General features: G+C 48.4%; 9 protein-coding genes across 9 annotated transcripts; 1 reads left to right on the top strand and 8 right to left on the bottom strand.

Annotated features, from left to right (window-relative positions):
• Positions 1–1707: 1707 nt before the first annotated feature.
• LOC9656231 (transcription factor HHO2) lies at positions 1708–3600 on the bottom strand. The gene is made up of 5 exons (XM_002960022.2): positions 3131–3600; positions 2833–3068; positions 2451–2775; positions 2313–2389; positions 1708–2249 (listed from the first exon to the last, which is right to left on the bottom strand). Exons 1-5 carry the CDS (start codon positions 3324–3326, stop codon positions 1893–1895), a joined length of 1191 nt encoding a protein of 396 aa, XP_002960068.1. The 5' UTR covers positions 3327–3600; the 3' UTR covers positions 1708–1892.
• Positions 3601–7798: 4198 nt separating this feature from the next.
• On the bottom strand, positions 7799–9178 carry LOC9656230 (nuclear pore complex protein NUP43). The gene is made up of 5 exons (XM_024668737.1): positions 8547–9178; positions 8424–8490; positions 8142–8364; positions 8012–8082; positions 7799–7955 (listed from the first exon to the last, which is right to left on the bottom strand). The coding sequence occupies exons 1-5, from the start codon at positions 9176–9178 to the stop codon at positions 7899–7901; spliced, it is 1050 nt and encodes a 349-aa protein (XP_024524505.1). The 3' UTR covers positions 7799–7898.
• A 1689-nt stretch (positions 9179–10867) lies between these two features.
• LOC9656229 (probable plastid-lipid-associated protein 2, chloroplastic) lies at positions 10868–12257 on the top strand. Its single transcript, XM_002960679.2, has 3 exons — positions 10868–11375; positions 11459–11654; positions 11884–12257. Exons 1-3 carry the CDS (start codon positions 10918–10920, stop codon positions 12202–12204), a joined length of 975 nt encoding a protein of 324 aa, XP_002960725.1. The 5' UTR covers positions 10868–10917; the 3' UTR covers positions 12205–12257.
• A 157-nt stretch (positions 12258–12414) lies between these two features.
• On the bottom strand, positions 12415–12837 carry LOC112346194 (sugar transport protein MST4-like). The gene has a single exon (XM_024674549.1). The coding sequence runs from the start codon at positions 12835–12837 to the stop codon at positions 12415–12417; it is 423 nt and encodes a 140-aa protein (XP_024530317.1).
• Positions 12838–12889: 52 nt separating this feature from the next.
• LOC112346191 (sugar transport protein 13-like) lies at positions 12890–13569 on the bottom strand. The gene is made up of 3 exons (XM_024674536.1): positions 13563–13569; positions 13428–13486; positions 12890–13313 (listed from the first exon to the last, which is right to left on the bottom strand). The coding sequence occupies exons 1-3, from the start codon at positions 13567–13569 to the stop codon at positions 12906–12908; spliced, it is 474 nt and encodes a 157-aa protein (XP_024530304.1). The 3' UTR covers positions 12890–12905.
• LOC9656228 (sugar transport protein 7) lies at positions 13516–15461 on the bottom strand. The gene is made up of 4 exons (XM_002960019.2): positions 15188–15461; positions 14824–15134; positions 14144–14764; positions 13516–14078 (listed from the first exon to the last, which is right to left on the bottom strand). The coding sequence occupies exons 1-4, from the start codon at positions 15333–15335 to the stop codon at positions 13638–13640; spliced, it is 1521 nt and encodes a 506-aa protein (XP_002960065.1). The 5' UTR covers positions 15336–15461; the 3' UTR covers positions 13516–13637.
• A 742-nt stretch (positions 15462–16203) lies between these two features.
• Positions 16204–18001, bottom strand: LOC9656227 (sugar transport protein 13). Its single transcript, XM_024668722.1, has 4 exons — positions 17878–18001; positions 17514–17824; positions 16846–17454; positions 16204–16780 (listed from the first exon to the last, which is right to left on the bottom strand). Exons 1-4 carry the CDS (start codon positions 17999–18001, stop codon positions 16358–16360), a joined length of 1467 nt encoding a protein of 488 aa, XP_024524490.1. The 3' UTR covers positions 16204–16357.
• Positions 18002–18510: 509 nt separating this feature from the next.
• Positions 18511–20344, bottom strand: LOC9633249 (sugar transport protein 7). Its single transcript, XM_002960017.2, has 4 exons — positions 20203–20344; positions 19803–20128; positions 19109–19735; positions 18511–19048 (listed from the first exon to the last, which is right to left on the bottom strand). The coding sequence occupies exons 1-4, from the start codon at positions 20342–20344 to the stop codon at positions 18572–18574; spliced, it is 1572 nt and encodes a 523-aa protein (XP_002960063.1). The 3' UTR covers positions 18511–18571.
• A 133-nt stretch (positions 20345–20477) lies between these two features.
• LOC9633248 (sugar transport protein 7) lies at positions 20478–22596 on the bottom strand. Its single transcript, XM_002960016.2, has 4 exons — positions 22346–22596; positions 21949–22271; positions 21252–21878; positions 20478–21187 (listed from the first exon to the last, which is right to left on the bottom strand). Exons 1-4 carry the CDS (start codon positions 22485–22487, stop codon positions 20699–20701), a joined length of 1581 nt encoding a protein of 526 aa, XP_002960062.1. The 5' UTR covers positions 22488–22596; the 3' UTR covers positions 20478–20698.
• Positions 22597–22726: the final 130 nt, after the last annotated feature.

Raw genomic sequence — 22726 nt, 5'->3', positions numbered from 1 at the left:
TTCAAATTAATTTCCTCAAGAGACTCTACTTCTGTTTCTTTTGGTGGATACTCTCTCACTCACACTCAGGTACATGTTCTACTTTTCTTCTTGGGAGAAGTCTTACGCTTCCTCTTGGAACAGGAGAAAGATTCTAACACACTTCGCATCTTGGACAGAGCGAGGCCTATGGCGAGGGCTTCTTCAAGAGCGTTGCTTTCGAGTTTTGAGCCCCACACACCTGGAGGTGAAGAACTCTTAAACTCGATGGTATGCTTCATGAGCAGTTCAATCCACTCAGAGAACATCAGAAGAATCCTTCCTAGCGTAGCTCCATAGATTTGCTTCAGCTGCTGGAGCATCTTGTTGCACAACCCACGGCTTTCAGGCCTCGACTTGAAAAGTTTCCAGGCACCCGCTTTCCAGGCTTCGTTCTCGACATCCAGAGCCGCTGGAAAGTAAGAAGTCCCTGCTCAGACTGAGCTTGGTTTGGTGCATTTCCTTATGCAACAGGACTGAGCCAGATTCTGAAAATGAAAGGCAGTGCTCGCTGCTTGCAAGTTGGACAGACGATCAAGCTCGGAGAGGGGAAGCTATCAGTCGAAGTGCTGGCAGAGGTGTGCTGCCCCTGGACGTCCGTGTACAAAGTGGACGATGCTGCACATTGCCATTAGCCGATTATATATCTTCATGGAATGAAGAAAGTTGTATTGAAATTTTAATGTGAAATTAAATATAAATGAAATCATTTAGTACTAAATGCAAAAGTTTTATTTAGTAAAGTGTTTAAAATATTAAAAAGAGTGTTAAATAATGCATAGTTTACACAACAGTATTTCTCCTCTTTGGGCCAGTGATTTGCGTTTGAGCTCCTTGAATGGCCTCATTGGTGACTGTCTGGGGCTGCTGCTGGCCTCGGTGGCCTGCGTTTTCCTCTACTTTGCAGGGTTGAAGTGTTTGCCTTGGAACTCTGCTGCAGCGAAAGAAGATGTTGATGCTTGCTGCCCGCTCCTTGCAAAACAACAGTGATGCCCTGTTTAAGATGAACGAACTGCATTGAGCCTGGGTATGCGAGAGTGCGGACGATAGTTTGGTTGACAATCTCGCCTCTGTTGTCAGCTCGCGGACGACTTGTTAGCATCTTGTCCTTCGAGGCTTGGAAGAGGTGATCGTTCAGTGGCAAGGAAGATAAAGAAAAAGAAAACGAAAACAGTTCCAAGACATGAGCTTGCATGGAGATTGGAGAATGGAAGGGACTGCGATGTCCGTGTCACACAACAGTGGAGGCAAAAACAAAAGAAAGAATAAAGGAGCTCAGTTGATATGCCTTGCTCATGTTGACGAGACTCATTGTGCGCTCCAAGCCGCTCGAGATTATCAGTGCTGGAATCCGGGGAAATCACCGGTGTTGACGATTACACTCCTCGCGAGGACGACTTAAAGATTTGCGTGCCAGGATGAAAGCGATGGTGATTCGAGAATAACATGATTCTTTCAACGAGAATCATCCAGTGGAGGATTTGCTACGTGGACCGGAAGCATGGGAAGCATTAAACTATCTGCGGAGAAGGGAGAAGGCCTCTCTCTCTCTCTCTCTCTCTCTCTCTCTCATAAATCAGGTACGTATCTTACACTTTTCTTCTAGGGAAGGGAGTAACATTTTCTCTCGAACAGGTCCCCCCATGGCATAGAAAACACATCCTTTTCTTCCTGGCGGACTACTTTGCATCTTGGACCGAACGAGGCCAGCTTTTTCCAACCATTCTACTATTCTTGCAATCAAGCAAACTGTGATACTTCTCACATCGTAGCTGCAGGTTCTTATCATAGCGCTCTTCTTCTTCTTTTTTTCCTTTTGCCTTTTCTCATTCTCACTCACTCTTTTGATTGCAGTAGCGTTTTGCAAAACCAATTTACCGCTGCTCTTCAGCCTCCGTCACATCTCCATCGTCCTCCTCCTCGGAAGCAGTGGTGGCGCTAGCTTTCCTGGGGCTCAAAACTTCCCCCTCTTCCTTGGAGGATTTTAAGAGCTCTTGCTTCTCATAAAACACCATTGGCTCAGCTGGGGAAGCGTGGAGATTTGCAAAGAAATCTTGAGCCTTGCTTTGCTGGAGAGGAGTACTTTGCATACTCGGTGCTGCTTGATGGTGATCAAACACTGCATACTCTGGAGGAACCCAGATGCTCCCAAGAACAACAACTTGAGGGGATTTCTGGGCTGCTGTTCCTGGGGCTACTGTCGCCGGTCTTCTCGTGTGGAGTCGATACTTCTGCTTGATCCAACGAAAAGAAAATCAATTGAATCGACTTCGAGAAGAAACTGGATCACTCACCTGGAGGTGGCTTTTTACTTCATCGTTTGTAAGACCATCTACCTTCATGAGCTCTCGGATTTGCTTTGGAGTTGCAACTGGATCAAGAAGAAGAAACCTTTAAGAACTTTTGATCGAGCGCTTGAATTACTGTCGCACCTTGGGATCCTCCGAGCTGCTGTAAAGCATTGACAAATCGTCGATGGAGCTCCGGAGACCAGCACCGCCTCGCCTTTCTTTGTTGGTGTAAAGTAGAGTTTGAGCAAATGCCGCTGCTAGGCATTTGCTGCAAGGAAAGCTCTACTAGAGGCAAATTTGACTCGTTGCCTTGAAACTTTATGAAGCCAGTTTTCTTTTGTTCCAGAGATAAGCAAATAGACGAGGAGAGGCAAAGTTCAGCTTGATCCCATTTCTTGTCTCGCACAAAAGGCGCAAAAGCACCGGAATCAGCTGATGCCGTCGATGATCTGAGAGCTTTTCTTGTCTGAGAAGTGGAAACGAAACTATGAATTCCTGTGGGAGAAATCTATGAACCACTTACTTCAAATTCTTCATCCTCACGGGGTGATTGTGATGGGAAACAAGCGAGCTGCATCCAATTTTGCTTTGGAGTGGATGGTCTTTCCTCAAAATCGCGATGATCCTCGGCCTCGCTCTTGGGCTTTCCAAGACGAAAGCCTGAGCGATTCTCGAGAAAGAGCTCCAGCTTGGGCGGATTTTCCTCTTCCATCTCTGTTTTGTAGCTCTCGTCCAAACATCCCCTAGTCGATTGGATAGCTTCATTCGAAGAGATAAGAAAAGCTTGCAAGGCTAGACTGACTGACCATGCCATGGATTACCTTGGTCGAGCAAATTCATGCAGCAGGGAAGCTCTCGCTTGAAAGCCTCAATCTTTTGCCTTTCCTGTTGGAGAGCTTGCAAATAATCCTCCATCCTCCTCCGAGTTTGCTGGTCACTCGAGTCCCTCTTTGCGATCGCGCATCCCAATGTGAGATCCGGCCCCTCTGCTTGCCCAAATTCCTCCTCTGGATTCATCGCCGCAGCGAATTTAGATCACGAGACCAGTTGGAGAGAGCGAGAGATGAAGAAGATACGGATATTCGGTGGCCCCCAAAGTCAGTGCTCGTATATCCCTCGTTAGATACCCGGCCATTGGATGGTACTAGAAGAGGAAGAAAGGATTGGTGTCATAGACCGACGGGTCGCATTGATTACTCTACCGGGAATCTATGTAGTTTGCCCTTCCATTGCCATTGGCTCTCTAGATTCCTAAGTTCCTAAGCTACCACCATAAGATACTCTGAAGAAATCCAAACCCCTGGGTCCCCAAATCCCATTTGTGCAACTTGGGCGGGTATCTCACAATCCATCCATCCAGGATAGAAAAGAGGAAAAGAATTCCAAGACTAAGATGAGATTTACAAATCTTTGGATCGATTTTGTTACTCGACAATTCTTAGCCTCTGGTTGGGGGAGGGGATATGCGTGTCAGCCGGGATTCTTACTCTGGACCCATTCTCCTACAATGATTCCTTTTCTTCCATCATGGTGCCTTATATTCTCACCGATCAGCTTCTCTTTTCTTCGTTGAAAATGTCGATCGTAATGTAGCGTTGAGCGATTGCGACCGCGTTGAATCAATCCAGAGATTTGCCCCCTCTGTCCGACTAGTATATTTTTAAGCTTGAGTTTGAAGCAGGCTTCTCTGCCATGTTCAACTGCAAAACATGCACACCTGAACTGGATCCAAAAGCAGAGGAAGACGAGGCATTGCTGTGGTACGCAGCAAAAGCTGTTCCCGGGCATTTCTTTTCCTCCGCCACCTTCCACATTTGTACTCCAAACTTGAATTAACGGACCTCAAGCATTGGACGAACTGGTCGACTTGGACTTTCTCGCTGTATCCACCCTTCCAGAACAGTTCCCTCAGCCTATCTGCTCACAGTATCTCGTCACCAAGTAGTCATCCCCGTTCTGTAGCTTGCCATTGTAAAGAATAGGCAATGCCAAGAACAAAAAGCTCAGCGGCTAGTTGCGGGCAGACCTTCACTGCAACGCCGTCCCTGAACCAGATTTGCCTTGTAAACTCGAACTGACAAAGAGTCATGCTTGCGATCTTGGAGAGCAACGATTTTCAAATCCTGAAGATAACTCCAAAGATATGCGCCCGTGCATTTGTGGAGGACTGAATCCATACACAGTCCCGTCAGCCAGCAGGATTCCCACAAGAAGTCTTAGGCGAAATGGTCCTTTCTTGAGAGCCCAAGGATATCTTTGCGTAAATGTATACTGGTTCTTCCCGTTGACCATATCCAGCTTCTGGACCTGGATTTCCTGTCTACAGAGCAGCACTGCATACGCAAACCTCCTGCTCGATTGGGTCATCTTTATAACATCTAGCCTTGCTGTTGTTTCTCCCAAGCATTCCGTGTTTAGCTTGGTTAACTCGTACTTGAGCTCCATAACAAAAGCAAGCGACGACCACGATAGAGCGGCTGTGTCCGAAGTGCGGAAAGAATAGCTCGGTTTATCAGAAGAACCTGGAATACCAGACCTGCTCGTGTCCTGTGGTATGCAACCCCTCCGAAAAGTGGCATTTTCTTCACGGCTTCCTGCTCCAATATTCGAATTGCCAGCTGAACTTTTATCTCGTCGCCTTGAATATATTCGTAACCTACATTCTCCCGATCATATCTCTCACTTGCTGAGCCCTTATCATCCATCTCTTTGTCACGAGTCCGAGCCTCTTCTAAAGCGAGATCAATCAAACTTTCTGTCCAACTTTTTGGAGAAGATAAGTTGTTGCTGCCTCCACTTCCGGTGCATCCGTGAACTGACTTGTGATCTCCAACGAGCCTCAAATGTTGTCGTAGGCATCGCTTTCTTTCTTTTTTTTTGCCGATCGCAGCATAAGAGCGTAGTCTTCTGACGCTTGGACAAAGCCTTTTCTATCGCCGCCTCAATTATGCGGTCGATGTCTATTAAGAAAAACACAGAGAAACGACTGAAAATAACAAATCACGCAACGTACCACCACTTGCAAATCCTCCAGCGCGAGACCCGCGGATCACGATCGGGGTTTGCTCCGAGCGTCCGTCACCAAGCCCAGCAGACACCGCTAGTTGCCTGATTACCTCCAGCTCCATGGCGCCCGGCACCAGAGCAAAATGGCCTAGACAAAATGTGGTAGGGTCCAGATGCCTGCAAGCCGCACCCAAATCCCCTCCCAATACGAACTACGTTGCACTGTGAACCTAAGAGTGTTTCTGTTATAGTGTTATCATCTTTTGCATGGTCTCTGTTTGCCAAAGCTTGTGCCCCACTATGACAACGCTTGGAACTGCTTCCATCTGCTTTTGAATGTGGTTTCTCATGACTTTGAGACCAATACAATTAGCAATCCAGGGAAGAATTAGATCTGTGGTGGAGGTGTTTTTATCAGGATGTTTACAGGTCAAGTGGATGGAGCCTGTACCCAATAATCCCAACACATGGAGAGGACATTTAGCAGTGGTTTATTTTCCTACAGAAGTGTGGGAACTTCTTCACACAGTGGTTGGAAATATGTTTGGACAATGTTTTTGTCAAGAGAATATCATCTTGGAGAAAATTCATCACTGTTACGTCCAGTGAAATGGGTTTTTATCATAAAAAAAATTTAGAGAATTATATGTTACCTTCGTTAAAAACCACAAAAACAAGATTCAGATCTTAGAAAATCATGTATGTTGAAACGAAGAATTGAAAACTATATTTTTGTTTAGCTTTCACTCTTCAGATGTTTATCAAAGCACTCGAGTAACAGGTGCAGGACAGCTTCAAAGCTGCTAGAACACTACACTTACTCTAGTCTGATTACTTCGAGAGGGGTTGAACCCACCTCCTGCAACTACATTTCCTGAAGCAAGAGCTCTTCGTTCCTAGATTACTACCTCAACTCTTGCAGTGTATAAAATGAATTAGAAAGTACACACCAGAGTCTGTTGCAGTTTTCAGAATACGGGGATCAGTACTATGTGTAGCTCCACGCAAGCAATTCAAAAAGGAAGCCTCCAAGCAGCCTATGGTGAGTCAATTATACTAATTCTTGTTGCTGACATAAGCATTGTAGCAACTGCAAATCTTATGAAGATCCTTACCGAGGAAAGTGGATTGCATGCAATGTTTGGAACGTGGTGTCTGAACAAAGCATTGAAAAAATCAAAACCCTTTTTCTATGGTTGGTTTTGGCAAGTTGCTATGAATTATGTATGGACAGAAGTTCTTCAAACTGCTCTTCGTGCATGGAACGATATCTACACGGAACCAGTTAGCTGGAGTCTGTACTCTGCTTCTTCCTGGCAGAATCGAACTATGACCAGTTCGGCTTCAACAAGCCCCGGTAGGGTAACAAAATAAGGCGAAACTAACTTTTTTGATCCAGCAAACTCTGAAAGCTTCTTATATTTTCAGCCATGTGGCCTCAACCCATTCAGGATGCGTTCGGGAAGCGGGCGATTCTGCCTCTTCACCATTGCATACTTAGTGCCAATTCATAGGCCTTAGTGAAGGCAGTCATCTTGTTCTGTTCTGTATTTTAACACATCAACAACACATTAAAACTATGATGGATACTGTGTTTCCTGCTCGCTCTTTCAAAACCATTATTTGTAAACATGCTTAATCTTGTTATAGTCTTACTGCACAATTTCTCGCTCTTCGTCCAATTTCATGATTTTTGCAGGAGGCACTGGCATGCAGCTGCAAGCCTCACGGCGCTTTCCCTCATTTGTCAATCCTAGCGCCTCTGCCGAAGGATTACCCTGCTGATCATCGCCTGGAAGAGCCTGAGGAACACCTCTTCTCGAACCAACAATTGATCTCCAGAGCTCCATGCCTGAGACTTCTTCCCTTTCAGAACCACCTTCTAGAACTGGCTTGACAGGCTTTGCAGCAGCCTTTCCCAGCGCCTTGCTAGCATTCCGAGCCAGCTGAGCAGTTTTAGGAGGAGCTGGGATGTTCGGCAGCACTGTGTTTCCAAAGAGCTTGATTGGCTTAACGGCCAGAGCTCGATCGTGCTGGAGCTGGCAGTCGATGGAGCAGTAAGTGGTGACACGAACTAATGGCTCGTCATCGAAATTGAGGCCGCAGTAACATCCCTTGATCCCACGGGGAGACGGACAGCTCTTGAGACGGATAAGATCTTCACCTTTTTTTTTGCTGCCGTCAACGTGATCCACATTGTAAAACTGTGCGATATGCTCTCGAACAACCCTAGCTTCTTTATGGTGCCATCGCAATAGCAGAATGCGTCCATTATCGCAATTGTGATTGGACACTTCTGATTCACAGAGTACTGCACGACAACCAATGCAAAACGCTGACTGACGATCTGTGATGGATTGGCCATGGCAGTGTTTTAAACACTTTGAGAAGAAATCTCTCTGCAAAAACGTCTCTAGCCATTCTGGAACCATTGCCCTAAGATTTTTTTATTCTATTTGTCCTTTATATATTCAAGTATACCCTTTAATCAGTTAATATACCTTCTAAATAAAAGGTAATGTATCTTATTAAAGGAATATTTGTTGTTTAGAGCTACATGAACAACTTCATCGGTATTGATTCTCATATTCGTCTCTTCAAAAAAAGAATGCTTTCATGTTCCAAGCCACACACAATGTCCTGCATCAATAAATCATATAAACTAGTAAGCTTGTCTCGAGAAATTCACGCCTTACCTTTCCATTCTCGCAATCAACATCGAAAGAATTGATGGCGCAAGGCTCCGCGAGAAGCTCGGTAACATTGCCTGCACCAAGGATTTTTAAGCATCCATATCAAAGCTTGCACGACAGAAAAAACGCTTACCTCCTTCAATGGTTGCTAGAACACCATCTTCCGAGCAAAACATAACTGGAGGGACCTTTCCAGAGTCCGATGAAGACGAAATCGTAGACGCATGGTCGTACTTGACTTCCCAGACCTCGCTCTCTACAATCGCCGATTTACTCGCAGAAACACCCGCTAGCTTCACGGCATCTCTTTGCCATCGAAGGTCCCAAGCGAAGATGGATCCTCCAGAGCCTCCGACCTTGACAACAAGAACTATTAAGGATCCAGAAAAAAATGAAACAAAACAAGCTAACGCACCACGCAGAGATGCTTCCGAGAGGGATGGACGTCCAGAGAGTGAACGAATCCCGGTGAAGAACCGTCCCTGTGAAGCGAAAGTTTATAAGCGAAGGAAGGCAATGAGAGCTTTAGATCCCCCACCATTTCAAGCGGCATTGCGAGACAGCTCCACCCGGTTTACGAAGATCCCACCACTGCAATGGAGCTCCCACTCCGGCGGTCACGAACTCCATAGACGAAGCCCAATGCGCGGCAGAGAAGGAGACATGGCCATGACTGTCGTGAACACGCTTGGGAAGAAGCTCGGACTCGGAGATCTTCACTACGCTAATCTTTCCATCCTCCCCCACGGCCAAGCAGTCCCCGGAATCGTCCAGGACGTCCACAGCGCAGACGCTAGCCTCGTGCAAACCGGAAAGAACGAGAGGCTCCTTGTCTAGAAGCTCCGACGTAGTCACTTGCACGGCATCCACTGGTACCACTGTCACGGACCCCTCGATGCTGCCCGCCACCGCAAGGAAATTCTCCCCTTGCAATGCAGCGGTGGCGAGGGCCGAGACTCGTCCGGGCAGCTCCCACTCGCCTCGCAAATCCAGCCATGGCCTTCCCTCGGTGGAATCTTTGCTGCCCAGGGCATTAAGCTCTAGGCTAGGCTTGCCTGTCTCTGGATCAAACAGGGTTGACACCAGCATTCGGTCCCAGGCCGCCGCCGACGATGGCAGCCATCGCACCGAATCCACCGCGCGCCCCTGGGGAAGCCTCCATGACGCCATACCCTATGTAAACCCTAATTCCTCATTTCAACATTTAAGCTGTGGCGGGAATCTAATATCCTAAAAAAAAACTATTATATATAATTATTACTATATAGTTTACTTTAAGTTTATTTAGATTTATTAATTATTTTTAAATCTTATATAACATTTTACTTTTGGAAACAATACTTATCATTTGTTAAATATGATCTATATAATAACAAAAAATTACTTGTTCAAAAGTATTTAGTGGATAGTCTTTTTTAGGTGGGATGTAAATTCATTCTATGTGATTAGTGATAAATTTTATTTATTACTAATTAGATTCTCAACATACATTTTCAATCCATTTGTAAAACTAACTAACTTTACATCATCACTGTTAAAGCTTAGTAAGCCTAGTGATTAATAAATGGTTTTATATATTTAAAACCTTTTCCAAATAAAACTTATTGTACATTGGTCTTTATAAAATTAATAATTAACATGTTTTCTTGTAAAATTCCTGTATTCCATGAACATCACCTTCAAATTGAAGTGCTAGAATGTGAATTGCATCCATCCATTGTGAATTATATGGTATAATGCACATTATATTAATAAAGTTGCTGATTATAAACATCACTACTAGAATAAATTGGTAAGCATTACATTTCCTCTCAATCCCTTTGTATTTTTCATGTTAATTGCATTTTTGAGGAGATTTTTTGGCAATGGTGATGAAACTCCACAATTATATCTCAATTGAGAAAAACTTTATTTAATACTTGAAAAATAACACATATCCCAATTGTTGCCTAGCCATATAGGCATATGACAACAATAACAATTCCAAGGGCATTTCAGCTTTAGTGGATGAAGTTATGTTGTGCCATGATTTAAATAAACTTAATTCATTGTACTTTTTAAAGATTCTTAAATTATTAATTCAAACCCCTTAATTTTAGTAAGTATTTAATACACTATAAAAGACAAAGATTTTAAGTATTTAATGGATTATTTATAGGTGATTGGTTCATCAAATGTTTAACTCTTAACTTTGGTATATAAGATATTCCTAAAATGGTCATTAATAAATGTCATGTGGCTAAGAAGTGGACCTGTTTACTAATATGGCAATTTCATATACACCACTAGAAGATGAAAGCTGAAACTTACAAGTCTTGTTCATTGATATGTTTGACATTCAACATGAACATACTATAGGTTAATGGTTTCTTGTGCTTGAAGAGGAAGCTTACTTTTAAGGATTAAATGATAGAGTGTTATATGTAAACTACTCTAAACCTCAGTTCAGAGGAATTTATGAACAGGGACTCAAAAGGCCTGAGTGAGTAGAGAGAGTTAGATTAGATTTTCTATGGTCTCAGCTGAGCACTCAGTAATTCCTTTCCTAGATTTTTATTTTGAGATAGCAATTAAAATAAATACAAGATATTCTCGGGAGTAATTTTTAGAATATAGATATTAATCACATATGAAAATATATGATTTTACATTATCATAAAAACTAAAACTTTATCTTTTAAATCAAGTGGTGAAGATACCTTTCAATAAATGTATTTGCTGCTATGATCCTTTCAAAACACTATTCGTGGGAAAAAAAGTTGATGCTTTTTCGATAAAAAAGAAAGAATATTCTATTGTCTGACAAAACGTGTTATATTCCTACGATTGGACAGAGTAACCACGAGATATTAGACAGGGTTTTCACATACGTGGCATTGAAAGAACCAATTGGCTTGATCACACAGATCATGGCGGCGATCTCTTCCGAGGCGTTCCCGAGGCTCGGCGTTGCGAACGCATGCCCATCGCCGTCCCGCGAGCGCGCCAGCGCGCATTTCCTCCACAGCGGCCCTTCGATCAGGTCAATTGCCACTGCTACTAGGTTGTCTCTGGGTGCCAGGCACAGATTGCAGGCTTTGGCGTCGGATGGGAACGACGAATGGGGCGAGGGTGCCGCTGAGAAGAAGGCGAGCAAGGCAGGGAATGGAGTAGGAACTGCGGTGTCCGACGAGAAAGAGAAGGATGGCGATACAGAGGGGCTTAAGAAGGCGCTGCTGGATTCTTTGTATGGAACAGAGCGAGGTCTTAAAGCTAGCAGCGAGACTAGAGCCGAGGTGAATGAGCTCATCACTCAGCTAGAAGCTAAGAATCCAACTCCAGCTCCGACCGAAGCATTGGCCGTGCTCAATGGCAAATGGATCCTCGCGTAAGTCCTTTTAGTTCTTCCTCTTTTCTCTCTCTCTCTTTGCTCTTGCCTCTTGGTCGACTAAGATTTTCATCTGATTCTAGATACACTTCTTTCTCGGAGCTCTTTCCTCTCTTAGCAGCGGGAACTTTGCCGCTGGTAAAAGTTGGAGAGATCTCCCAGACTGTTGATTCCAACGCACTGACAGTCCAAAATTCTGTGAGTTTTGTGGGTCCTTTGGCAACCACATCGTTTAGCGCATCAGCTTCGTTCGAAGTCAGGAGTCCAAAGCGCGTGCAAGTAAGATCATTGTTTCTTAGTGTTCGTGATTTGTCTGGTTTGGTTAGACCTTGACGAGCAACAGAGATACACTTCTGCTTGGGAAGCCACTCAGCAGAAGCCACAATAGGTTGCTCAAGAGAGAGTGTAGCGTTTAGAAGCGATAACTGGCTTAGAAAACTTGGAGCCTGGTTTTCTTCTACGCTGCATACATGTTTCATAACTAACAAGTTCTTCCTCTTTAACGCAGATTAAATTCGAGGAAGGAGTGATTGGAACACCGCAGCTCACAGATTCCGTTGAACTCCCCGACACCGTCGACTTCATGGGACGTAAAATCGATCTCACACCAGCTCAAGACGCTCTTCGTCCCCTGCAAGACGCTGCGAACTCGGTGGCGCGCACACTCTCAGGTCAGCCACCTCTTAAGTTTTCGATACCAGGCAACAAAGCCCAGTCGTGGCTGCTTACCACTTACTTGGACGAGGACCTGCGCATCTCCCGTGGCGATGGAGGGGGCGTCTTCTTGCTCGTCAAGGAAGGCAGCCCCTTGATACCATCGTCGTGGTAATTTTTTCTACTCAAAAGCTTACAATCAATATAAGGTTTTGGTTTCAGAGAGAACAGAAGAGTTGCTTTTCCTTCCAAGAGGTACTAGACAGTTTTTCCTCTCGGCACTGAAAGCTCCTCGCTGATCGTCTAGCTCGACTGATCAGTCCTCTGCCGGATACCGATCTCGCTTATCTGGAGGATCCTCGTCTGGAACGAACCTCTTCCAATACTAGTGCCTCCTCCAAACGCTGGTCATCTTCTCGATGGGAACACTCTTGGTCTCGGGAAGAAAGAAGTAGACGAAGAGGGACATGACCAACACCCAAGCTGCGAAGAACAAGACGGACATCATGTGGCATAGCATTGCGAGGAAAGCTTGCGCAATGACGAAGGTGAAGAGGAAGTTGACAGCCACATTGATTCCCTGGCCGACGGACCGCGTCTCCAGTGTGAAGATCTCGCTGGGAATGAGCCATCCCAGCGTCCCCCATGACCATGCAAAGGATGAGACGTAGATGCAAATCACGATCACGACGAGCACGGCAGAATTGAATGCTTCTTTGTCTCGCCGTGACCGCGGCCGCGAATTCTCGAGTGTTGGTCTTAGCCGTAAAGTTGAGAGTGATAGATTTTTACAGTTTTTCGTCTTCATCGTACTTAGTCCTATAGTTCTCGCTCAATGGTCTTTAGTTTGTCATCTCTACGCCCATCTTGCTTTCATCATCCTGCTTGTATGGGATAACCGGAGGATCTTGGTCCGGGACAATCCTCCTCCAAAGACAGTGCTTTCTCCACACACCCATCATCTAACGTTCTTGGTCTCGGGTATGAATCAGAAGAGAAGACTGACATGATCGCCACCCAGGCCGCGAAGAACAGGAAGATCCCGAACTTCATATGGCACATGCTGAGGAACGCCTGCGCGATGACGAAGGTGAAGAAGAGATTATCGCTTGCCCGGCCGATCGCGTCTCCAGTGGGAAAATCTCGCTGGGAACGAAAGGGTCCCCAAGACCAGGCAAAGGCAGAGACGTAGCAGCATATCACGATCACGACGATCACAGCGTAAACTTTATCCAGCTCTTTGGTTCCTCCAAACTTGACGCCCAAGATCACCGCCACCACCACCTATGGATTTAGAATGGAAGAGTGAGAACTTCGATCGATCTAGAGAAGCACATTTGGACTCCAGCTTGCAAGAAGAAGAAGCGGCGGTCCAGTCGTGGCTACTTGGACGAGGACCTGCGAATCTCCCGTGGCGATGGAGGGCGCGTCTTCTTGCTCGTCAAGGAAGGAAGCCCCTTGATACCATCGTCGTGGTAATTTTTTCTACTCAAAAGCGAACAATCAATCTAAGGTTTTGGTTTCACAGAGGACAGAACATCCAAGAGGTACTAGAGAGTTTTTCCTCTCGGCAGTGAAAGCTCCTCGCTTATCGTCTAGCTCGATTGATCAGTACCGATCTCGCTTATAGGAAGGAAGAGCTGGAGGATCCTCGTCTGGAACGAACCTCTTCCAATACCAGTGCCTCCTCCAAACGCTGGTCATCTCCTCGATAGGAACACTCTTGGTCTCGGGAAGAAAGAAGTAGACGAAGAGGGACATGACCAACACCCAAGCTGCGAAGAACAAGAAGATCCCGTACGTCATGTGGCATAGCATTGCGAGGAAAGCTTGCGCAATGACGAAGGTGAAGAGGAAGTTGACAGCCACATTGATTCCCTGGCCGACGGACCGCGTCTCCAGTGTGAAGATCTCGCTGGGAATGAGCCATCCCAGCGGCCCCCATGACCATGCAAAGGATGAGACGTAGATGCAAATCACGATCACGACGATCACGGCAAAAGGTTTGGACAATGGTGTAATGATCGCAAAGATCAACCCAATCGCCACCTATGATCGTGCAAAGAGTTTTAGTCGATGGATCAAGAGAGAGAAGCAACCAATCCATCTCTCACCTGGGTGAAGAACATTTGGACTCCAGCTTCCAGGAAGAGCGCGCGGCGGCCCCACTTATCAACGAAGGTGATGGCGACGAGCGTGGCCATGACGTTCACAGCGCCAGTGATCACGGCTGAGTAGAGCGACGCATCGGTGCCAAATCCAAGCTTCTGGAAGAGCACCGGGGCGTAGAACATGATCGCATTGATCCCCGTGAACTGCTGGAAGAATGGCATCATGGTCGCCATGACGAGCTGGGGGCGATTCTTTCTCTGGAAGATGGCCTTGAAAGGGTTTGTCACTGCGAGCTCGCTTGCCTCTTTGATATCTTCGTACTCGGCATCCACCTCCTCGGTCCCGCGGATCTTCGTGAGGAGGCGGCGAGCCTCCTCGTAACGCCCACGCTCGATCAAACTATTTGGAGTCTCGGGCAAGAAAAATCCGCCCATGGTCATGAGGCTGGCTGGTACTCCGGCGAGACCAAGGGAGAGGCGCCAGCCCCAATCCCGGATTTGGAGGGAGCCATAGTTGATGAGATTCGCGCAGAGGATCCCCATAGTGATGGCGAGCTGAAACATGATGTTGAGCGCTCCCCGGATCTTTGCCGGCGCCATCTCTGATAGATAGAGCGGCACTGCCTGGACAGAGCATTCGAGGAATCGAATCGTTTTTTGTTGCGAACCGATAATCCACTCACCTGATTGCCAAAGCCAAGGCCGATGCCATGCATGATTCGTCCCAAGATGAGCATGGGTAGATATTGAGCGGCACCACTGAGCACGGCACCGACGAGGGAACAGAGGCCTCCACAGAGGATCGATAGCCGCCGCCCGTAAATCTTCGTGACGTGAGAGGCCAGCAAGCTGGCCGCGATGCCCGCGAGATAGAGCGAGGACGTGAAGATGGTGAGTCGCTGATCTTCATTCTGGCAGTAGTAGAATGGAGAGTCGTCGTCACGGCTGTGGAAATTGAATTTCTCCAAGAATGCGGGCATGGATGTCATACCACCTGTGATCAAACGAAGGAAATTCGCGATAGATCGATGACAAATCTGGTCTTGCCTGAGATTCCCACTTCGTAGCCAAAGATCAAGCCTCCACACGCGGCCACAATGCAAGCGAGGATCACGTAAGACGTTGTCCGTCCCTTGTAGAGCCCGGCTCTCAAGCCGCCACCATTCGCAACTCCACGAATTTTCCTTCCGGCCATAGATTCCAAAGAGGGATCTCCCGATCGATCTGGCACTAGTCTTCGCGTAGAATTGAATGCTTCTTTGTGTCGCCGTGACCACGGTGGCGAATTCTTGAGTGTTGGTCTTGGCCATAAAGTTGAGAGTGATAGATTTTTACATTTCTTGGTCTTCATCCTACTTAGTTCTATAGTTCTTGCTCAATGATTTTTAGTTTGTCATCTCTATGCCCATCTTGCTTTCATCATCCTGCTTGTATGGGATAACCGGAGGATCTTGGTCCGGGACAATCCTCCTCCAAAACCAGTGCTTTCTCCACACACCGATCATCTCCTCGATTGGAACGTTCTTGGTCTCCAGAAGATGAAGACTGACATGATCGCCACCCAGGCCGCGAAGAACAGGAAGATCCCGAACTTCATATGGCACATCATGCTGAGGAACGCCTGCGCAATGACGAAGGTGAAGAAGAGATTAACTGCCACCGTGATCGCTTGCCCGGCCGATCGCGTCTCCAGTGGGAAAATCTCGCTGGGAACGAGCCAGCCCAAGGGTCCCCAAGACCAGGCAAAGGCAGAGACGTAGCAGCATATCACGATCACGACGATCACAGCGTAAACTTTGTCCAGCTCCTTGGTTCCTCCAAACTTGACGCCGCCACCACCACCTACGGATTTAGAATGGAAGAGTGAGAACTTCGATCGATCTAGAGAAGCATGCTGCTTAAGACGAACATTTGGACTCCAGCTTGCAAGAAGAAGAAGCGGCGGCCCAGTCGTGGCTGCTCACCACTTACTTGGACGAGGACCTGCGAATCTCCCATGGCGATGGAGGGCGCGTCTTCTTGCTCGTCAAGGAAGGAAGCCTCTTGATGCCATCGTTGTGGTAATTTTTTCTACTCAAAAGCTTACAATCAATATAAGGTTTTGGTTTCACAGAGAACAGAAGAGTTGCTTTTCCTTCCAAGAGGTACTAGACAGTTTTTCCTCTCGGCAGTGAAAGCTCCTCGCTTATCGTCTAGCTCGATTGATCAGTACCGATCTCACTTATAGGAAGGAAGAGCTGGAGGATCCTCGTCTGGAACGAACCTCTTCCAATACCAGTGCCTCCTCCAAACGCTGGTCATCTCCTCGATGGGAATGCTCTTGGTCTCGGGAAGAAAGAAGTAGACGAAGAGGGACATGACCAACACCCAAGCTGCGAAGAAGAAGAAGATTCCGTACGTCATGTGACATAGCATTGCGAGGAAAGCTTGCGCAATGACGAAGGTGAAGAGGAAGTTGACAGCCACATTGATTCCCTGGCCGACGGACCGCGTCTCCAGTGTGAAGATCTCAATGAGCCATCCCAGCGGCCCCCATGACCATGCAAAGGATGAGACGTAGATGCAAATCATGATCACGACGATCACGGCAAAAGATTTGGACAATGGTGTAATGATCGCAAAGATCAACCCAATCGCCATCTATGATCGTGCAAAGAGTTTTAGTCGATGGATCAAGAAAGAGAAGCAATCAATCCATCTCTCACCTGGGTGAAGAACATTTGGACTCCAGCTTCCAGGAAGAGCGCGCGGCGGCCGCACTTATCAACGAAGGTGATGGCGACGAGCGTGGCCATGACGTTCACAGCGCCAGTGATCACGGCTGAGTAGAGCGACGCATCGGTGCCAAATCCAAGCTTCTTGAAGAGCACCAGGGCGTAGAACATGATCGCATTGATCCCCGTGAACTGCTGGAAGAATGGGATCATGGTCGCCATGACGAGCTGGGGGCGATTCTTTCTCTGGAAGATGGCCTTGAAAGGGTTTGTCACTGCGAGCTCGCTTGCCTCTTTGATGTCTTCGTACTCGGCATCCACCTCCTCGGTCCCGCGGATCTTCGTGAGGAGGCGGCGAGCCTCCTCGTAACGCCCACGCTCGATCAAACTATTTGGAGTCTCGGGCAAGAAAAATCCGCCCATGGTCATGAGGATGGCTGGTACTCCGGCGAGACCAAGGGAGAGGCGCCAGCCCCAGAGGGAGCCATAGTTGATGAGATTCGCGCAGAGGATCCCGATAGTGATGGCGAGCTGAAACATGATGATGAGCGCTCCCCGGATCTTTGCCGGCGCCATCTCTGCAAGATAGAGCGGCACTGCCTGGACAGAGCATTCGAGGAATCAAATCGTTTTTTGTTGCGAACCGATCATCCAATCACCTGATTGCCAAAGCCAAGGCCGATGCCATGCATGATTCGTCCCAAGATGAGCATGGCTAGATTTTGAGCGGCACCACTGAGCACGGCACCGACGAGGGAACAGAGGCCTCCACAGAGGATCGATAGCCGCCGCCCGTAAATCTTCGTGACGTGAGAGGCCAGCAAGCTGGCCGCGATGCCCACGAGATAGAGCGAGGACGTGAAGATGATGAGTCGCTTATCTTCATTCTGGCAGTAGTAGAATGGAGAGTCGTCGTCACGGCTGTGGAAATTGAATTTCTCCAAGAATGCGGGCATGAATGTCATACCACCTGTGATAAAACGAAGGAAATTCGCGATAGATCGATGACAAATCTGGTCTTGCCTGAGATTCCAATTTCGTAGCCAATGGTCAAGCCTCCACACGCGGCCACAATGCAAGCGAGGATCACGTAAGACGTTGTCCGTCCCTTGTAGAGCTCGGTTGTCAAGCCGCCACCATTCGCCATTGCACGAATTCTCCTTCCGGCCATAGATTCCAAAGAGGGATCTCCCAGCTCGATCGATCGGCGGCTTGATCGTGTTACTAGTCTTCGCGTAGAATTGAGTGCTTCTTTGTGTCGCCGTGACCATGGCGGCAAATTCTTAGATTTCCATCCTTCTTCTTCCTCGTGCAAGAACTTTCTTTGGTGTAGGAGGAGGACAACCACGAGCTAGAGACTTCGGATCTACTTGAGTCAGCGGACAGTTTCCATCTTCCTCGTGCAGTGAAATTGACCGAGGTGCGTAGGACAAGGACGATGAAGATAGCGAGTCCCAGGAGGAGCCGAGGGCAAAAGATTATCTCGAGGTATGAGTAGCAAGCTTCGTAGACCCGAGTTCACTGAAATATATCATGACGTAGGACAAAGAAGACCTCCAGAACGAGCCAGAATCCTCGGATTGTCCCGCATTACCAGACAACACGGTATGAAAGTTTCTAGCGTTTTTGAGTGTTGGTCTTAGCCGTAAAGTTGAGAGTGATAGATTTTTACATTTTTTAGTCTTCATCCTACTTAGTTCTTCTCACTCAGTGATCTTTAGTTTGTCATCTCTACGCCCATCTTGCTTTCATCATCCTGCTTGTATGGGATAACCGGAGGATCTTGGTCCGGGACAATCCTCCTCCAAAACCAGTGCTTTCTCCACACACCCATCATCTCCTCGATTGGAACGTTCTTGGTCTCGGGTATGAACCAGAAGACGAAGACTGACATGATCGCCACCCAGGCCGCGAAGAACAGGAAGATCCCGAACTTCATATGGCACATCATGCTGAGGAACGCCTGGGCAATGACGAAGGTGAAGAAGAGATTAACTGCCACCGTGATCGCTTGCCCGGCCGATCGCGTCTCCAGTGGGAAAATCTCGCTGGGAACGAGCCAGCCCAAGGGCCCCCAAGACCAGGCAAAGGCAGAGACGTAGCAGCATATCACGATCACGACGATCACAGCGTAAACTTTGTCCAGCTCCTTGGTTCCTCCAAACTTGACGCCCAAGATCACCGCCACCACCACCTATGGATTTAGAAAGGAAGAATGAGAACTTCGATCGATCTAGAGAAGCATGCTGCTTACCTGTGAGACGAACATTTGGACTCCAGCTTGCAAGAAGAAGAAGCGGCGGCCCAACCGATCGACAAGCGCGATCGAGACGAGGGTAGCCACGACATTGACAGCGCCGGTGATCACGGCCGAGTAGAGCGATGCGTCGCTGCCAAATCCGATCGTCTGGAAGAGCACCGGGGCATAGAACATGATAGCGTTGATCCCCGTGAACTGCTGGAAGAATGGGATCAACGTCGCCAAGATGAGCTGGGGACGACTCCTCCGCTCGAAAATGTTCTTCAAGGGGCTAGCGATGGCAGCCGCGAGATCGCTCGCCTCTTTGATATCTTCATACTCGGCATCCACTTCCTCGGTGCCGCGGATCTTGACGAGGAGGCGGCGACCTTCGTCGCAGCGTCCACGCTCGATCAAACTGTTTGGAGTCTCGGGCAAGAAAAGACCACCCACGCTCATGAGAATGGCTGGTACTCCGGCGAGACCAAGCGAGAGGCGCCATCCCCAGCCAGGAATCTTAGCGGTTCCATAGTTGATAAGATTCGCGCACAGGATTCCAATCGTGATGGCGAGCTGGAACATGATATTTAGAGCGCCACGGATCTTCGCGGGTGCCATCTCTGAGAGATAGACTGGCACTGCCTGGAAAAGAAAGAAAGGACATGATCAAAACGTTGTCTTTGGTGGTTGTATATGATCCATCGGTTACCTGGTTGCCAAAACCCACGCCAACACCCAGCATAATCCGGCCGAGGATGAGCATGACCAGATTGGCGGCAGCGCCATTGAGCACTGCGCCAACCAAAAAGCTGAGACCTCCGCAAATGATGGATGGGCGGCGTCCATACTTCTTGGTGACATGCGAGGCGAGGAAGCTCGCAACCAGGCCCGCGAGATAGAGCGACGATGTGAAGGCCTGGAGCTTCTGGTTGTCATACTTGCAGTAATCGGAATCGCCATTGGCGGCAAGGTCCTTGTGCCTCTTGACACCCGGGAAGAACTTCTCCAGGAAATCGTCCATGGACGTCACACCACCTGGATGGATCATACAAGCAAAGTTTAGAGCCGGAGAGGAGGAGAAAGCCACCATGATGATCGCGCAAACTTACCTGAGATGCCCACATCGTAGCCAAAGATCAAGCCTCCGCTGGCAGCCACAATGCACGCCAAGATCACATACTTGGTCGTGTGGCCGCGGTAGAGATCCGCCCTCGCGCTGCCACCGCTCGCGACTCCACCGCCTACCGCCATGGATCAATCGAAAAATGCTTGGACTTCCAAGAGAAGACGGAGAGACGAGAGCAAAGCTAGGTTATTGAATGATCGGCAGTGGAAAAGCTGGCCATTTATATCCGAATTCCATGGATTTGGATAGGATCACATCCACATTAAGGCTGAGATTTTTTTAGAAGCTGGACATATCCGTTGACACGACTCGCGTGATTCGTACGAACGAATCAGCATCTTTGCGTGGGTCAGCGAACCACGTTGACTTGGGCGAGAAATATTTTCATATCAATGTCGTCGCCACTCCCGCCACCTTTTTCTGTTGATAGACCCTTGTACGAAACAGCATAAGATATTACACAAGATAGCAGTAACATTTTAACTCGTTCCGTCGTCACGATCTTTGTCTTTGGGCTTGATCGTCTCTAGCGGTTGAACAGGCTGAGGAGCCAAGCTAGATCCGCCCACAAATTTGCTCCAAAACCAGTGCCTCCTCCACGCATGAATCATCTCCTCGATGGGAACATTCTTGGTCTCGGGCAGCAAGAAGTAGATGAAGATGGTCATGACGGTCACCAGCGCCGCGAAGAGCAGGAAGATTCCATACTTGAGATGGCAGAGCAGCCACAAAAACGCCTGCGCGATCAGAAACGTGAACAAGAGATTGACCGACACCGTGATGCTCTGCCCCGCTGATCGCGTCTCGAGCGGGAAAATCTCGCTGGGGACGAGCCATCCAAGCGGCCCCCACGACCACCCAAACGCCGCCACAAACGTGCAAATGAGCGTCACTACTGTGACGGAGTAGGGCTTGGACAGCTGCTTGGATCCCCCGAATTTCTCCTTCAAGATCACGCCAATGGTCGTCTGCCAAGGAACCACAACCACGATGATCATCCAAGTTAAAATTTAGGGTTCTTGAGCAACTTACCTGGCAGACGATCATTTGAATGCCGCCTTCCAGGAAGAGGAATCTGCGACCCCAGCGGTCCACCAGAGCGATGGAGACGAGCGTGGCGAGCGTGATCACTGCGCCGGTCATGACAGCCGAGTAGAGCGCGGCGTTATCCCCGAATCCCAGGCTCTGGAACAGCACGGGCGCGTAGAAAAGGATGGAATTGATGCCCGTGAGCTGCTGGAACGCCGGGATGAAGATGGCCATGACCAGCTGGGGGCGATTCCTCTTCTTGAGGATGTTGCGGAAGGGGTGCTTGACGGCATTGGCGGTCTCGCTGGCCTCGATCAGGTCCTCCATCTCCGCGTCCACGTCCTTGGTGCCGCGGATCTTCTCCAGGATGTTTCGCCCTTGATCGATCAGTCCCCTCTCCACCAGGCTGTTGGGGGTCTCCGGGAGGAAGAGAGCTCCCACTGTCATGACCAATGCCGGCGCCCCTGCCAATCCCAGTGACAATCGCCAGCCCCAGGGATGGAGCTTCTGGGTGAAGAAATTGATCACGTTGGCTACCAGGATCCCGATGGTGGTGGCGAGCTGGAACAGTAGATTCATGCTTCCTCGCATCCTCGCCGGCGCCATCTCGGACAAGTAGAGAGGAACTGCCTGGAATCAAGATTCAAATGGGTCGATCGATGGAGCAAAATCGGGGAGAACCCATCGCGATCGAGCTTACTTGGTTGCCGAATCCAATGCCTACGCCCAGCATGATCCGCCCCAGGATGAGCATTTCCAGATTCTCGGCGCCGGCGTTGAGCGCCGCCCCGATGAGGAAGCTAATGCCGCCGATGAGGATCGAGGGGCGGCGGCCATAGCGCCGGGTGGTGAAGGAGGCGGCGAATGTGGACGTGAGGCCCGCGATGTAGAGCGAGGATGTGAAGGCCGTGAGCTTCTGGTTGTCATACTTGCAGTAGTCGTCCTCGCGGATGAGCCCCAGTTTCTTGCGATACACCACCGGGAAGAATTTGATGAGGAAATCGTTCATGGAGGTCACTCCTCCTGCCAAATTGCCAGCGCTCCCATGAGATCCGATTCCAACTCCACCTCGAAAACGTATGACCGATCGATCTTACCCGAGATCCCGATGTCGTAGCCAAAGATTGATCCTCCAGTCGCAGCGATGATACACGCGAAGACCACGTAACTGGTCATTCGGCCCTTGTACTCGGCGGCTCTGGATCCGGGAGCGAGCATTTGGACTCCTCCGCCCGCCATAGCTCCCACTCTCCCAGATCGAATCCAAAGTGTTTTGGGAAGCTCCTATTTATTTGGCAAGTCCCAGCAAAGGGCTTCTATTATTTACCGAGCTTATCTCGGATCGATCCATTCCAGCGCGACCAAAAAAATTTCTTTCTCATTTCTTGGTCAACATTTTCTAGCGTTGGTGATGCTTGCCTTTGTCGTGTCCGACGACCTATACATCGTCAATGCCCTGTCAGAGGAAATCGAAGTGG

This window comes from Selaginella moellendorffii, unplaced genomic scaffold (genome assembly GCF_000143415.4).
Source record: "Selaginella moellendorffii unplaced genomic scaffold, v1.0 SELMOscaffold_0, whole genome shotgun sequence".
NCBI lineage: Eukaryota > Viridiplantae > Streptophyta > Lycopodiopsida > Selaginellales > Selaginellaceae > Selaginella > Selaginella moellendorffii.
The sequence above is the reverse complement of the archived record's forward strand: the minus strand, read 5'-3'. Positions and strand labels throughout refer to the sequence as shown.

Coding starts and splice junctions, on each gene's coding strand:
- LOC9656231 (XM_002960022.2), bottom strand. CDS start 3,326: ATGAATCCAGAGGAGGAATTTGGGCAAGCAGAGGGGCCGGATCTCACA. Junction 2,776..2,832: donor GTGAGGATGAAGAATTTGAA/GTAAGTGGTTCA, acceptor TCCACTTCTCAG/ACAAGAAAAGCTCTCAGATC. Junction 2,390..2,450: donor GCAGCTCGGAGGATCCCAAG/GTGCGACAGTAA, acceptor TTCTTGATCCAG/TTGCAACTCCAAAGCAAATC.
- LOC9656230 (XM_024668737.1), bottom strand. CDS start 9,178: ATGGCGTCATGGAGGCTTCCCCAGGGGCGCGCGGTGGATTCGGTGCGA. Junction 8,491..8,546: donor TCGCAATGCCGCTTGAAATG/GTGGGGGATCTA, acceptor TTCGCTTCACAG/GGACGGTTCTTCACCGGGAT. Junction 7,956..8,011: donor TTGATTGCGAGAATGGAAAG/GTAAGGCGTGAA, acceptor TTATTGATGCAG/GACATTGTGTGTGGCTTGGA.
- LOC9656229 (XM_002960679.2), top strand. CDS start 10,918: ATGGCGGCGATCTCTTCCGAGGCGTTCCCGAGGCTCGGCGTTGCGAAC. Junction 11,376..11,458: donor AATGGCAAATGGATCCTCGC/GTAAGTCCTTTT, acceptor ATCTGATTCTAG/ATACACTTCTTTCTCGGAGC. Junction 11,655..11,883: donor GGAGTCCAAAGCGCGTGCAA/GTAAGATCATTG, acceptor TCTTTAACGCAG/ATTAAATTCGAGGAAGGAGT.
- LOC112346194 (XM_024674549.1), bottom strand. CDS start 12,837: ATGAAGACGAAAAACTGTAAAAATCTATCACTCTCAACTTTACGGCTA.
- LOC112346191 (XM_024674536.1), bottom strand. Junction 13,314..13,427: donor TCGCCACGGGAGATTCGCAG/GTCCTCGTCCAA, acceptor CTAAATCCATAG/GTGGTGGTGGCGGTGATCTT.
- LOC9656228 (XM_002960019.2), bottom strand. CDS start 15,335: ATGGCCGGAAGGAAAATTCGTGGAGTTGCGAATGGTGGCGGCTTGAGA. Junction 15,135..15,187: donor CTACGAAGTGGGAATCTCAG/GCAAGACCAGAT, acceptor GTTTGATCACAG/GTGGTATGACATCCATGCCC. Junction 14,079..14,143: donor TCCAAATGTTCTTCACCCAG/GTGAGAGATGGA, acceptor GCACGATCATAG/GTGGCGATTGGGTTGATCTT.
- LOC9656227 (XM_024668722.1), bottom strand. CDS start 18,001: ATGGCGAATGGTGGCGGCTTGACAACCGAGCTCTACAAGGGACGGACA. Junction 17,455..17,513: donor GCCTTGGCTTTGGCAATCAG/GTGATTGGATGA, acceptor TGCTCTGTCCAG/GCAGTGCCGCTCTATCTTGC. Junction 16,781..16,845: donor TCCAAATGTTCTTCACCCAG/GTGAGAGATGGA, acceptor GCACGATCATAG/ATGGCGATTGGGTTGATCTT.
- LOC9633249 (XM_002960017.2), bottom strand. CDS start 20,344: ATGGCGGTAGGCGGTGGAGTCGCGAGCGGTGGCAGCGCGAGGGCGGAT. Junction 20,129..20,202: donor CTACGATGTGGGCATCTCAG/GTAAGTTTGCGC, acceptor TGATCCATCCAG/GTGGTGTGACGTCCATGGAC. Junction 19,736..19,802: donor GCGTGGGTTTTGGCAACCAG/GTAACCGATGGA, acceptor TTTCTTTTCCAG/GCAGTGCCAGTCTATCTCTC.
- LOC9633248 (XM_002960016.2), bottom strand. CDS start 22,487: ATGGCGGGCGGAGGAGTCCAAATGCTCGCTCCCGGATCCAGAGCCGCC. Junction 22,272..22,345: donor CTACGACATCGGGATCTCGG/GTAAGATCGATC, acceptor GCAATTTGGCAG/GAGGAGTGACCTCCATGAAC. Junction 21,188..21,251: donor TTCAAATGATCGTCTGCCAG/GTAAGTTGCTCA, acceptor GTTCCTTGGCAG/ACGACCATTGGCGTGATCTT.